Source organism: Nelumbo nucifera, chromosome 4, assembly GCF_055504915.1.
Source record: "Nelumbo nucifera cultivar China Antique chromosome 4, China Antique-T2T, whole genome shotgun sequence".
NCBI classification, from domain to species: domain Eukaryota; kingdom Viridiplantae; phylum Streptophyta; class Magnoliopsida; order Proteales; family Nelumbonaceae; genus Nelumbo; species Nelumbo nucifera.
In genome coordinates this window covers 73,996,591-74,009,453 of record NC_142652.1, presented here as the reverse complement: position 1 = coordinate 74,009,453, position 12,863 = coordinate 73,996,591, and the positions used below count along the sequence as shown (strand labels likewise).

At 42.6% G+C, this 12,863-nt stretch overlaps 1 protein-coding gene across 1 annotated transcript; it reads right to left on the bottom strand.

Annotated features, from left to right (window-relative positions):
- Positions 1–4,412: 4,412 nt before the first annotated feature.
- LOC104590655 (extracellular ribonuclease LE-like) lies at positions 4,413–5,685 on the bottom strand. The gene is made up of 4 exons (XM_088902628.1): positions 5,484–5,685; positions 5,221–5,376; positions 4,903–5,104; positions 4,413–4,818 (listed from the first exon to the last, which is right to left on the bottom strand). The coding sequence occupies exons 1-4, from the start codon at positions 5,589–5,591 to the stop codon at positions 4,559–4,561; spliced, it is 726 nt and encodes a 241-aa protein (XP_088758754.1). The 5' UTR covers positions 5,592–5,685; the 3' UTR covers positions 4,413–4,558.
- Between the last annotated feature and the right edge of the window lie 7,178 nt (positions 5,686–12,863).

Genomic DNA, 12,863 nt, shown 5'->3' with positions numbered 1-12,863 from the left:
GGGTCCTTAGACACCTTTTACTAGTGACGAAGTGGGAGGTGAAGACCTACACGAGCTGCGCCCAACTCCTTATTGAACCTGGCATGAGGTTTTGGTACCAAGTGCGGGCTACTCCTTTGAAAGTGGTGGATGAGGCCACGCACATGCAAGACTCACTCGCTCTAGCCAGATGCATCTGGGACTAAAAGGCGTCCACATGGTCATTGGGATCGAAGGACCCATCATACTTGTCCAGCAGGGGAAGTTTGAAGTCCCTTGGCATGAGGACAATAAGGAGCTCTGGTGACAGGCGGGAGGGTACTGAAAGAAGCGGTGTAGCTTTTACCTCGCTCGAACTCACCTCTACCTTGCCTCTGAGCTCGGGTAGGTCGCGGGTGATAGCTCGGCGAGCTCGGCGACGCCTTCGCTGCTTCTTAGTCGACTTGGCATTGGTGCTGCTGGCCTTGGTATTACTGAGCTCGATGGGCCCAGGGAAATGCTTGGACGGTTTTCGGTAGCTGCGAACAGAGGGACCTTGTTCCAGGTCGTCGACCAGCACTTCAAACCGGTTTTTGGCAAGCGGAGGTTCGAACTGCGAGCGCTGAGGTGATACTGGCCTAATCGGCTGGAAGGCCCCTGACCTAACTACAGGCCACGAGGCGGGGGTAGGGGGTCTTTCCTTCCTTCCATGGGATGATACCGAGGTCTCTCCTCGATGAGAAGGAAGTTCACTTCGGCGGTGATGCTTGGTTGGTTGCACAACTGGATGCCGAGGAGGGAGTGAAGGAAACTGTTGCTGATAATGATATAGGGAAACTTGGTGCAGCACTTGCTGCTGGTGGAACTGGAGTTGTTGGAACTGTTGCATCTGAGTCTGCATGGCTCGCATGCACTGCATCAGATCCACAAGCTAACCTTGGCTGGCCACCAGAGGGAGGATGGTGGGTTCAGCGAAGGTTGTTCTGACTACAGAAGGTAGTGGAACAGTCACGGGTGCTACCGTCTGAGGCTCATTCAGACTTGGAACCCCATCCACAGAGAGGGGGACGGTGAACTGCCCGATGCAGACGGTGGGTAGCTGGGGTTGATCCTCAGAGGTGTTCCGGCATCCGGCATTGCTGGAGGAAGCCATAGGTGTTGGTAATACTAATGAGTTCTTCGAAGGGAGTTGCACAGAAGTTAAAGGAAGCCTTTCGAAGCATTTACCACAAACGGCGCCAAATGATGCAACACGATCTAGGCACTCCTAGCTGGCTGAGACTTGGCTCCTAGCTGTGACGGACGGGACCTGAGAGGAAGAGGAAGGTGAAGGGTTCCCGGGGAGCTCTCCCAGAGGGAACACTCCAATGGCTAAGTTAGAACTCTTGAGGAAACTCAAAGAAGACACAGAGAGTTAAGAGTGCTGAAAGTGCTAGCTTTAATACCTTAGCTTCGTGAGGGTTGGGGTCCTTTTATACCAGAGCTCGGTCACATCAGGCGTAACTGCCAGGGCAGGGGTGGTAGGTGTAGGTTGTTGCTACAGGCTGCTACTGCAAGGTACGGATTCGACAGGCGTGCCATGCTTTTCAGAGACTGCAGGTAGAATGCCGCCTGGCAAGGGATCCAAGCACTGCCATCGGATCTGGTAGGTATGGATGTCAGGTAGGGACGGATGTCAGGCAGATTTCCCTACAGTCTGCCGAGCTACCGTACACCGAACCACCTGGGGCAGATTTGCCTTGCACCGAGGTGCCTGCACTGGAGGCGAGCCTTAAGCAAGTTCAAATAGGAGTCTCAACGGTGCTGCCTCGAGGTGTTTCGCCCTTGGGACACTTAGCCATAAGCCGGGGTGCTCCCTTCTTAGGAAGGGAGAGCTTGGGGCCCTTTAGGAGGAGCTCGGGGAGCTCCGCCTTCAGGCTTGGGGCGAACTGGGCCTTGCCTACTCGGCGAGTTGTCACACCTGCCGAGTCGTTTGGTCGGGCCTTGGCGAGCTTGTTACGCCGAGTTGTGGCCAGGCTGCCACGCTGACTTGTCGCTTATGCCAGGTCATATACACGTGTCCCCGTGATACGGGGTCCGGCCGAATCACCCTACATCACCACCTAAATTGATGAACGGAACCTGGAGTTCTAGTGCGTCGGCACCATGTTTCTCATCGTTCGTGCCACACAAATTGTTTTGGTTGGTTGGATTCGTATCAAAGAATCGAGGCATTTTATGATTTTTTATGCAAAGAAGTTTGAGAAAATCAACAAGGGCAATTATGGTATTTTATGATTTTTTAAATGATGCATCAGGGGTAATTTTGCAAATGCATACATTTTTCGTCTGGGTCAGTGATGGAAGGGAAGTTTTTTGTTGAGTTTCTAATAGTTCATGGGAGGTATTTGTTACAATGAAACTATAGGGGAGGTTTTTATGATTGTTAGAAACTTTAGGGGAGGTTTTTGTATTTTATCCTTTTTATCTTATCCAAATCCAAATCATGATTTTTTTATTCTTTTATCTATTATCTATTGGATAAATTTCTTAAACTACTGTTATGGTTTAGTTAATTAATTAATTATATCCTTACTGTTTAACTATTGTCTTGCACTACCTCTATTGTTTTGGACAATTGATATCTACATAAAAAATGCAATGTCAAATTTGCTCTCCACTATTTCTCAGATTTTCAAAATAAAATTCAATTGATAAAAAAATTTCAGGAAGATATGATGCTACTTTGTCTCTGTTTTCTGTCTCCGCTAAAATTCCCTTCAAGAAGATATAAAGTGATGGTGCATGCACGTGTCTTTTATTTGCTCGTTAAGAGCACCTCTATGGTTCCGTTTTCGCGACTCGTCACAATTTGGGGGACCTCTATTTGAGGAAGCGTCATCGTCTACAACCCTAGTTCAAAAGACTCCCCCTTAATAACAATGCTTCAATCTCTAATGGGATATGTGTAGAGTAGAAAGGAAAGATTTTCAAATTTGTATTCAATTAGCACTTTTTTTCTCTTTCTTAAAGAGATTTAGTAGGATTATAATAAGGAGTGTTTTATTAAATTAGGAAATTTCCTTGTAGGAGACATAAAGGTGTAAAGAAATCTATATAAAGAGTAGATAGGGCAAAGTTAAGGGAGTTTTTGGTTGATTTCCTCTTAGGCTCCATTTGGTTTATGAGAAGATTTAGGTGTGATGGGAAAAGATGGGATGGAATGGGAAAGTGTAAAAATCTATTCTTCCATTGTTTGGTTTTATACATGAGAAAATAATAAGAAAGCACTATTTCAAGGAGAAGAGAAGAGAAGGTGAGGGAGAAGAAAACACTGTGTCTGCAACTATATCTGTGAACGCAGAAGAAGAAAGAGAAGAAGAGAGGAGAGAGGGAGGAGGAAGGAAGTGTCTCCGATTTGTGTCTATGAACCTAGATCTAAGTTCTACCATGGCAGAAATTAGATTTGTGTATGCGAACCCAGATCTGTGTCCACGATTGTGTGTGCAAACCCAGAAGAAGAAAGAGAAGAAGAGAGGAGAGAGGGAGGAAGGGAGTGTCTCCGATCTGAATTTGTGAACCCAGATCTGAGTTCTACCATTGCAGAACTTAGATCTATGTCTACGAACCCAGATCTGAGTTCTACCATGGCAGAACTTAGATCTATGTCTACGAACCCAGATCTGTATCTGCAAACCCAAAAGAAGAAAGAGAAGAAGAGAGGAGAGGGAGGAAGGGAGTGGCTGAAAGGGGGTGCTGCTGCCGTTGCTCTGTTTCTAGGTTCGAACGGGGAGGGGGTGCCGTCGTCGCTGGTTTCACCGAAGCAGAGAGTGAACAATGGTTTCTTACATTTTTCCACTGGGGTCACACGGTTTTGGTGCGACTCCAAATCCATGATTTTGGGATCTAATATCCCACACGTTTCTCACCCCATCCCCTCTTTCCCTCAAACCAAATATGAGAAAAGGGAATATTTTTGAAATATTCTCTTTTTTTCATTCCCATCCCACAATCCAAACGGAGCCTTAAGTATTCGGGGAAGAGTTTTTCTCTCCCTCTTTATTTTGGTTTTGGTTTTTTTCTTTGAAGCTTCTCTGAACGTGAATTATTTTCAAACCGCAACACTTATTGAGTTTTTTAGCTTGTTTTTAAAAACTACTCCTGAATTTAGGCATAGATTCTATAAGCAAAGTAATTTCTGCTAAGCTGCATAAGTTAAGCTCTGACAGCATTTGTTTATAGCAGATAAGGACTCGCTTAGTTATTAATAGTGTTGACTGCTGTACTTAGTTCGATCTTATAATGCATTTAGACTATTTGTTCCTAGCTCGTTAGGTTTATTGGAGAAAAAGCCACGGGATTGATCATCTTTGGCACGAAATGATGAATTAACCTAAAAGCTCTAGCTACTTAAGACAGGCTATTCTGTTCGTTGGTTTTTCATGAACCCAAAGGCCAAAACAGTACTGCAGATATATGGGAATAGATCTTTTTTTCTTTTTTGATAGGCATGCAACATAGAGATACATGGATCATATCCATATTTTATTATTCGAGCTACATTTCACTTTCACCAGAAAAACGGTGAATTATTTATTAGAGTAAAGCAACAGTTTAGGAACTAGTAAGGAAGGTAGATCCCTTCAGCGGCTGATCCTCTGAAAGGTGGAAACCTAATGATCGAAGGACAGGTGGGCTCAAGGTAGACGGGGCAATCCATGAATTCAGACCCAGATTTATCCACGCAAAACATAACTTGGTGGAGCTGATATTTGCCAAACTTATCAACAGTGCATGCAAGTGCAGGAGTTACTCCAGTTGCTATCTGAAGGACTCGTGTGATTCTCTCCGAATTGTAGTACTGCCTATCGGGGTTAATCCCTGCATCATTATTATTGCTTACGTATATAAGTGATAATTAAGAAACTTGAATTTATCTTCATGTCTGCAACAATATAATATTACCTTCCTGTTTGAGGATCTGGAGGATATTCACTTTGTCCTTCAAGTCGAGACCTGCTTTAAAGTAATCGTATTGACCATCGAAGACAGAGAGTGAGCAGGTGCCATACTTGGACCACTCGTGAGACCAGAACGGTGTGCTGTCGCTGCTTTGACATGAATACGACGGCCATTTGCGTTGCATTGTGTGAAGCAGGCCTGTTATCTACACCATGAAAAGACGATATCGGTCGATATCATCATATATATAGCAGGGAAATTAATAAACAAGTTTGTACGACGTAGCTCTTGATGAGAAAATAGGAAGAAGAAAATACATACCTGCGACAGATCTAAAGAGTTGCCTCGATCACAGTTCATCAGTCTGGTCCCATTACTGGAGCATGGAAAGAGGCCATGCACAGTGAATTCCTGCGAAACCTTTCCTGTGCTTGGGAAGCAACAACCTTTTTCTGACGCACAAAACGACCCTGCCCACTAATAATTAACAAAACAAATATCAACAAACAACTGTCACAATTAGTGCAAACAATTAAAGAAACGAATTAACGAATGATTAATTCTGGGTCGTCTTCTCTACTCACCACTTGTGCATGAAGGAAGAAATGGACACTGGTAGCATGTGAAACACTCAGAGCTGCTAAACATTGTATGACAAGAATCGTAAGTAGAAATGAAGAAGCGGATGCCATGGTTTCCCTACTCTTACTTCACTTCACTTCACTTCACTCAAGCTCAATCCTTTCTCTAGATTTTCTCAGTTTGGCGATGGTGCATGGTGTTCGGATAGCCACATTTATAGGCAAAAATCGTATGAACATTTGGTAGAAAATTGTAGAGAATACATCCAGTTTAGTATGTTAAAGCACGTGGGTATTGTATTTGTAATTTTCGTTTTTTTATCTTTTGATTGATGGAGAATAATTTAGGTCCGTGCAAGGCACAATGTTGTTGGATGGGTGGGAGAGTTGAAAGGACTTAAAATTATGATTCTGGTTTAATGGTGGTGCAGCGGACAAAGAAGAGAAAATTATGATTCATGAAATTCTATCTATTTTAGCGGTTGCTTTTGTTTCTCTTTATTATAAACAACCGAAACTACGGGCCATGACCATGAGATATAGACTTATAAAGTTGACGTGCCGCATTGCATCCCGTCCAATATTACTAGCAGCAAAAGTGGATAAAGCAATGTTTTCTCATTAATGCCTAAAAGGACAAACAATTAATTTCTTTCAATCCTATCATCTGACGTAAAAGGTAAAACCTGTTCTCTTATTTCCTACACAAGTTTATATCCTTCTTTTATCTTCATCTCTTTCATCTTTGTCTATATCCCAAGATATTATTCAACTAAAAACGAAAATGTTGCTTTGAATCATCAATTTGACGCGTGTAAATAAGATCAGGACCCACCATTGAATGGTTTTCACCTTAAAATTGTCGATGCTTTCATCTTTGTCTATATCCCTAGATATTATTCAGCTAAAAAAGAAAATGTTGCTTTGAATCATCAATTTGACGCGTGTAAATAAGATCAGAACTCACCACTGAACGGTTTCCAACTTAAAACTGTCGATGCTTTCAAATTTGGAGCCGAGGGGAGCGGAGCAATTGTTGAAAAAAATGGGGTCACATAATCTTGTGGAGAAGCGTTGTGAGTTGTGTCTGAATATATTGTTTTTGAAATGTTATTTATCCCTACTTAGTTATATTGAGTTTGTTGTTGGGTTACAGGTAAATTCGGTTACACGATACAACAGAACCTTAGGCAAGAATCTGTAACTAACAAAATTGAAGAGTCTTCAAAAAAACCATATGTGAGATAGTAGCAGATCGAACTGAGAGAGACAAGAGTGATTTTTCAAAAACTTGTGTTCAATTGCTTATTCACATTCCTTAAATAGTTTTTCAAGAATCATGGAGAAGAAGAAGGTGTTGGTTCAGAAAAGACTCTTTGAATAATCACAATTTCAAACATTGTGACTGTTAAAAGGTAATTAGTAGTTGTAAGCGTTAGAAAACAGCTTACTTGCCACTTGGGCTGGAAATAGAGTTGCCACCCATCAATTTAGCAAATGGAGGCGATGGGACCTCCTAGAATGATTTTCAAAACATTTTATTTCTATGGTGACTCCAAAGCCCAAGGCATCAGCTAAACCAGTTTGGGTAGGTCTTGGATGGGAGAGGGAAGGGGTTAGGCACCCCTCTCCTAGTTCCAATAGGTGGGGCCTACATGATATCCTAGACAGGTACGATAACAATCAATTAAGCAAACGAAAAGCATGACAATAGCAGACAAGAACAATAAATTTGTCCTACCAAATTCAAACAATTACTAAACTTATATTAGAACAATGGTGCACAAAGAAACTATAATCTAATTAATAGGCTTAAGGAAACAACCCAAACGAAAGAAACGAGATTCAAATTCTATTAACTTTAACCCATCTAAAATATAATCTACTGACATTGATCAAGAGAAGAAAGAACAAATTATAATAAGATCCCTAAATAACTAGCAATTTTATAGCAAGAACATGCAAAAGATGATTACAACATAGAAGGAAAATCTACAACAGAATTGGGTAAGAGTACAGAGCCTATAGGAGCCGATTCGGTGGAACTTCGTCACCGACTCCGTCAACTTTCCCTCTCCTCAAATCCCAACAGCAACAAGAGACAAGGTGATGGAATTTAAAAATGTGAAAGAAGAAGAAAAATAAACAACGACGGAAGCGATGACAGGATTACCTAGTAATGTTGTTAGACAGTTTTGTATGCCCTTAGCTTCAATCCGATTTGATGTACTTTTGATATTTAGTGTAAATAAATAAAGTGCATGTTTGATTCATGTTGTTTGGTATAATTCTATGTAAGACCCTAAAATTGGACACTTAGTGAGACACGTGTTAGTTTTAAATGTTCACAGCCGTTGGATAAGTCTGGGGAGATTTATCCTGCCAAGGCTGATACTGGTGTGCAACCAAGTGTTGGGATGGCTTGTCTCGGCCACCAGGGAAAGACCCAAGGCACATGCAGTATGGGATTACTCGAATACTTGAACCGGACCAGAATTTCAGTGTTACCCTAGACCTTGGAGACAGATGGGCAAAACTGGAAAGTTACACCTGACCCCCAGACTCGATTATGACACTTCACTAGGTGTCGGATCGGTCTGTCTTTGATATGCCAATCAGGGAGATCCTTGAAGGGGGTCAAAACCTGGGCATGTTGGGGCAGTCTGAGAATTCATTTGAGTGGGTGATCATAGTGACAGGATCAGCCCCTTTGTCGAACAAAGGTAATGATCGGGAATGCACTCTCTCTGATGGAAACCAAACTGCCGGCAATTGATTCCAATCGTTGGAATTTTGTTTTTTGCAAAATTTATATATATTATTTGTATATATATACGGTTTCAAAATGTTTGCAAATGGTTTTAATTCCCGAGATCCATGTGAGTAGAGAGTGTGGCACTGTTCCTTGCAGCCGAGGGAGAGGTCCTCTCTAGTCGGGCAGTGCTTGATCATTAAGGGCTGAGAGGTTAAGTGTAAGACCATTTAGGATATTACCTGATGGGCTAATCTTGCACCTACCCACAGTTCCTAGGTTTTTATAAGATGGCTTGTCCCAAGGACCACTTAATGTAAGTGTTGGGCCCATAGGGTCCATGTGATGGGCTCAGGGGTTCACTAAGCTTTTCAGTGAATTCGGCTGGGCCTTTTAATAAAGGCTGGGCCAAACCCATGTGGCTGGTGTGTAGATCAATGCTTGGGTCCCACGCCATACAAAGAAGCCCAACTGGGCAGCAGATTGGAAACTAGTTAAGCACTGAACACTTAATGGGCCAAAAGCCCATTTCGAGCTGGGCTGATATGATCACCCATCTATGGGGCGGATCTAGGATTAAAGTTAGCAAAAGGATTGGGCCTTTAACCTTATCCACTCTAGGAGACCAAATTCAAATCAGATTTGAATCTGGTAACCTCCCGATAAGATCAGGAGTAAGCTAACCTAATCTGCAGATAGGATTAAGATCATCCCCTATCCAAATACTGATTTGGATTAGGATAACTCCTAATTACGAGGTTTCTTAATCAAGAAGAAAAGAGGAGAAACCCAAAGAGATCATAATCAGATTTTGAACCTAGGGTTTTGTGCAAGAGAGCATCCTGCGAATTGAGATAGGATCTCATACAAACTCTAGAGAGAAGAGAAGCTATTTAGCCATCTTCGTCCCAGGAGTTCTCCTCCAGCCGCCACCATTCTTTCTGACAAGATTCGATCTTTGAAGAAGAAAGAAATCAAGAAATCAGTTCTTGACATCAGTTTTGCAGAAAAGACTGAAAAAGATTTGGTGCTCAGAGTTTCTAGAGGATTCTTGCGAAGGATCCAGTGTGTAGGATGCACTCTGCTGGTTCCGTTCCACATACAATTGTGTCATCTTCAGCAGGAGTGGATCTTGGTGTCCTCTTTGGGCATGAACACCAACTTTGGGAGATACTGCTTCTCTGGATCATGTATAATTCCTTCCTTCCCTTTTGGTTTAGATCTGGTTCGATTATGGTTCAAGTAGGATCCTTGAATATTGTATTCTAAATTTAAGGAATATGATTCCCATATGAGAAAAGGTAGGAAAATTTTGAAATTCGCCCACCCATTCCGCAATCTTTATGGCGTCCATTAGATGGATCCTACCATTCTTTCAAATGCTTGGCCTGATGTTTTGTTTTAAACACTACAACGGGGAAGTGCAAACTTGCTGGGTTTCAAATCGTTCTAGAGTAAGATCGATATAGGCTTGCATTCGGGAGTTGATCAAGGATAGTGCTGCTTAGCGTAGATCATGTTTAGTATCAAGAGAAGGCTAGAACGCCTAAGCAACAACTGGAAACTATGCTCAACTGGTGAAGAGAATAGAGCGGGGAACTGATCTTTGATCGCGGGACTGAGAGAATGTAACTGGTAATTTGGTGTGAGGAAACTAACTCCAAACTCGAGTTCCACCTATCAGAGAATCTGCAGTTTATCGCCACTGCTACATCGGAGAAATGAAGCGATGCCGCCGCTGCTCTCTATTCATTGATGGGAGAAGGAAGATGAACAAATAGTATTTTCAGTTGCCATTGGTTTGAGTTTGACTGCCACTAGAGATCAGCTGGTTTGAGTTGAGTTTGCCTACCGCTCTCGCTGATTTGAGTTTTGTTGCCACAAGGAAGAAAATGGCGAGTAGTGCCTAACAGAGGATTCAAATGAATTTGCAAGAGGAGGAAGAAGGAGGAGAAGCAGAAGGGAGAGAGGGAGAGAACGAGCCGCGTAATCGCTGCTGCCCGAAGTTGCAACAATGATGAGTAATAGGGGGTGAAGCTAGGGAAGAAAGATAGGAAGAAGAAGAAGGTGAGGAGAAGAAGAGGCAAAGAGAGAAAGAGAGAAAACAGAAAGGGGAGGGTCGAATCTATCGCCGCCACGAGTTGTAGCAACGGTGACAAAACAGAGGGAGAGAAATATCGGGGGAAGAGGGGAAGAAGAAGGAAAATAAGAAGGAAGAGAGAGGGAGAGAGAACCGTTAGAGGTTTGGGGGATCGAAACCGCTATTGCTCTTCTTTTGAGTTTGAAGGGGGAAGAAGAGGAATAGTCCCTCCTTAATTAGGAAGTTAAGTCTCTATTTATGTTAGGGCTAATGGCATTTTCATAATTTTATGGACTCTAAATGGTATTTTTGTAATTTTAGAAAAGCTTGGCCAAACCAGGTCAAAGGGTGGTCAAATCGGGGTTTTGGGTAGAGGGCTGAAATATTGGGTAAAAAATGGAGGGTTGAGATGGGTCTAACCACAGAGGAGGTTTTGCAAGTGTGGACCAACAAGATTGACCGAAATATAATCTTTTTAGATTAAGAGGTAAATGAGGGTATCTTTGGCTGAAATTTGGTAAGGTGGGATTTTCGAGCATTCTAGGTTGATTGGTGGGATCAGATTGGCCCAACTGGGCCTGGATCAGGTGGATCTGGAAAAAGCTTGATTTGACTAATCTAGAACCTCATAATGAAATCTATGCTCGATAAAGCGGTAAATGAAGGTAGTTTCGGGTGGAATTTCACAAGGTAGGGTTTATGGGCAATTTGATGTAATTGATAAGGTTAGGTTGGGCCAAATGGGCCCGGATTGGGTGGATTGGGAATCTAGTTAATTTAGAGCCTTAAAATAGAATCTTGGTGCGATGGAGGGGTAAGAAAAGGTGTTTTGGGATGATATTTTACAGGTGGGTATTTGGAGGTGTCTGGGATCTAATGGTGATGTTTGGATTCTCTTTTGAGGGTCAAGTTTGTAGGAATTTGAGTCAACGAGATAGTATCAGATAGGTTTAATAATGGATTTGAGGGCTTTTGGGAGAAATTCAGGTTTTTGGGTTTTTCAGAGAGGTCGAAAGGATTTGATCAGGTGTTTGGGGTGAATGGGAGGTTCAGGCGGGGGACTGAGCAAAAATTGGGTATTGACAATATTTAATGACTATTAACTTTGAATAGTTCCCCTTGATCACACCCAATTGGATCGTGACCATTGATGTCATCAAAGTGTGCCTTTGAAGTGCCTCACGTGCACATATTGCACGGTAGCAAGCTTCCATACTCTATTCTTTATATTTCTAAGGAGTGTAAATAAGTTCCTATTTAAAAACATAAAACAAGTTTTGTAATTTTCCAATGTAAGACAAGTTGAAAACTGATTTTAATAAGAGAAAACATTATTTTCCTAGATATTTGTGCAGGTGTGTTTCTTCATGTAATTGACCAAGGTAATTTCCAAGGTACAAGGGTTGTGGCTCCCACATGCTAAGAGTGAAAAGAGATTAGAGGCCTTGGGAGTGTTCCTAAGGGTGAGGACTCTGACATTCAAGTTAGCCAAGGGATCAAAAAAAGCTATGGGCACCGCAAGAGTGTAAGTGATAGCTCAAGTATGTGTGCGTACCTTTAGTTGTAGCATCCCTTTTATAGTAGGAGTCACTCAGGTGGGGAGTAATGCACGACATGTAACTATCCTATAGATTGCGGCCACGTAGGGGGACTCAAGGAGGCATTGGCTGACCATGACCCCCTAATTAGTGACTCAGGAGTAAACGTCCCCAGAATATATGCCCACATTAAGTGCTCTGTAATAGTTAAGGGTGGGAATTACCCAGTTGTCCTATATCGAAAATACCCCTAGCTGATGCCACATGTCAAGGTCTAGCAGGCCTACCAAATATACCTACATCACTTAACCACCACTCTCAAGGCTGAGGCTGAGGGTTGCGAGTGACTTATGCTAAGCCCTCAACCTCGGCCAATGAGATTTGCCAATAGCTTTGTCGAGCTTTTCATTGTTTGTGGATTGTGAGCAGAATTGATCAACATGGTTGTGGTTGAGTTACCATGTCTCATATGGGTGCTTGTTTTTGGTGCCTAACAACCGTATTTGGGACGGACTTTGGATTCATTGATCAAAGAGTCATGCCTAGGACGGGATTGGCTTCAGTTGCTCAAGAGTTGTGTTTGGGATAGATGGCTGAATGGTCACGTCGGATCGGCATATGTTGAACCGAGGATGATGGGCAAACCGACTTCAAGCCTTTACATCATTTTGTTTCTTAAGGTCGATGCCACGTTGAGGCTGTTGACGCAGATGGGTGAGGTGGTTCACTTATGACCATTGAATAGAGTGAATCTTTATTGTCCATTTCCCTTTAAAAAGAGGGGGGAGATAGGAGAGGCTTCGCTGTTTGTCCACAATACACTTGCTTAGAGTTTCTCAAACCACCTTGGCTCCCAATAAATTTTTCCCCACTCCTTTTTTTCGTAGAAATCTTTCCTTGGTAAGGCCTCATGTTCCACTATGTAGACTTTTGATTGCGGTCCTGAGGCCTACACCCTTCCAGATTGGAGTGATCCTAATAGTACTCCTAGCACCAACAACGGGAGTGAAAGT

Coding starts and splice junctions, on each gene's coding strand:
- LOC104590655 (XM_088902628.1), bottom strand. CDS start 5,591: ATGGCATCCGCTTCTTCATTTCTACTTACGATTCTTGTCATACAATGT. Junction 5,377..5,483: donor TCTTCCTTCATGCACAAGTG/GTGAGTAGAGAA, acceptor GTTAATTATTAG/TGGGCAGGGTCGTTTTGTGC. Junction 5,105..5,220: donor ACTCTTTAGATCTGTCGCAG/GTATGTATTTTC, acceptor TTCATGGTGTAG/ATAACAGGCCTGCTTCACAC.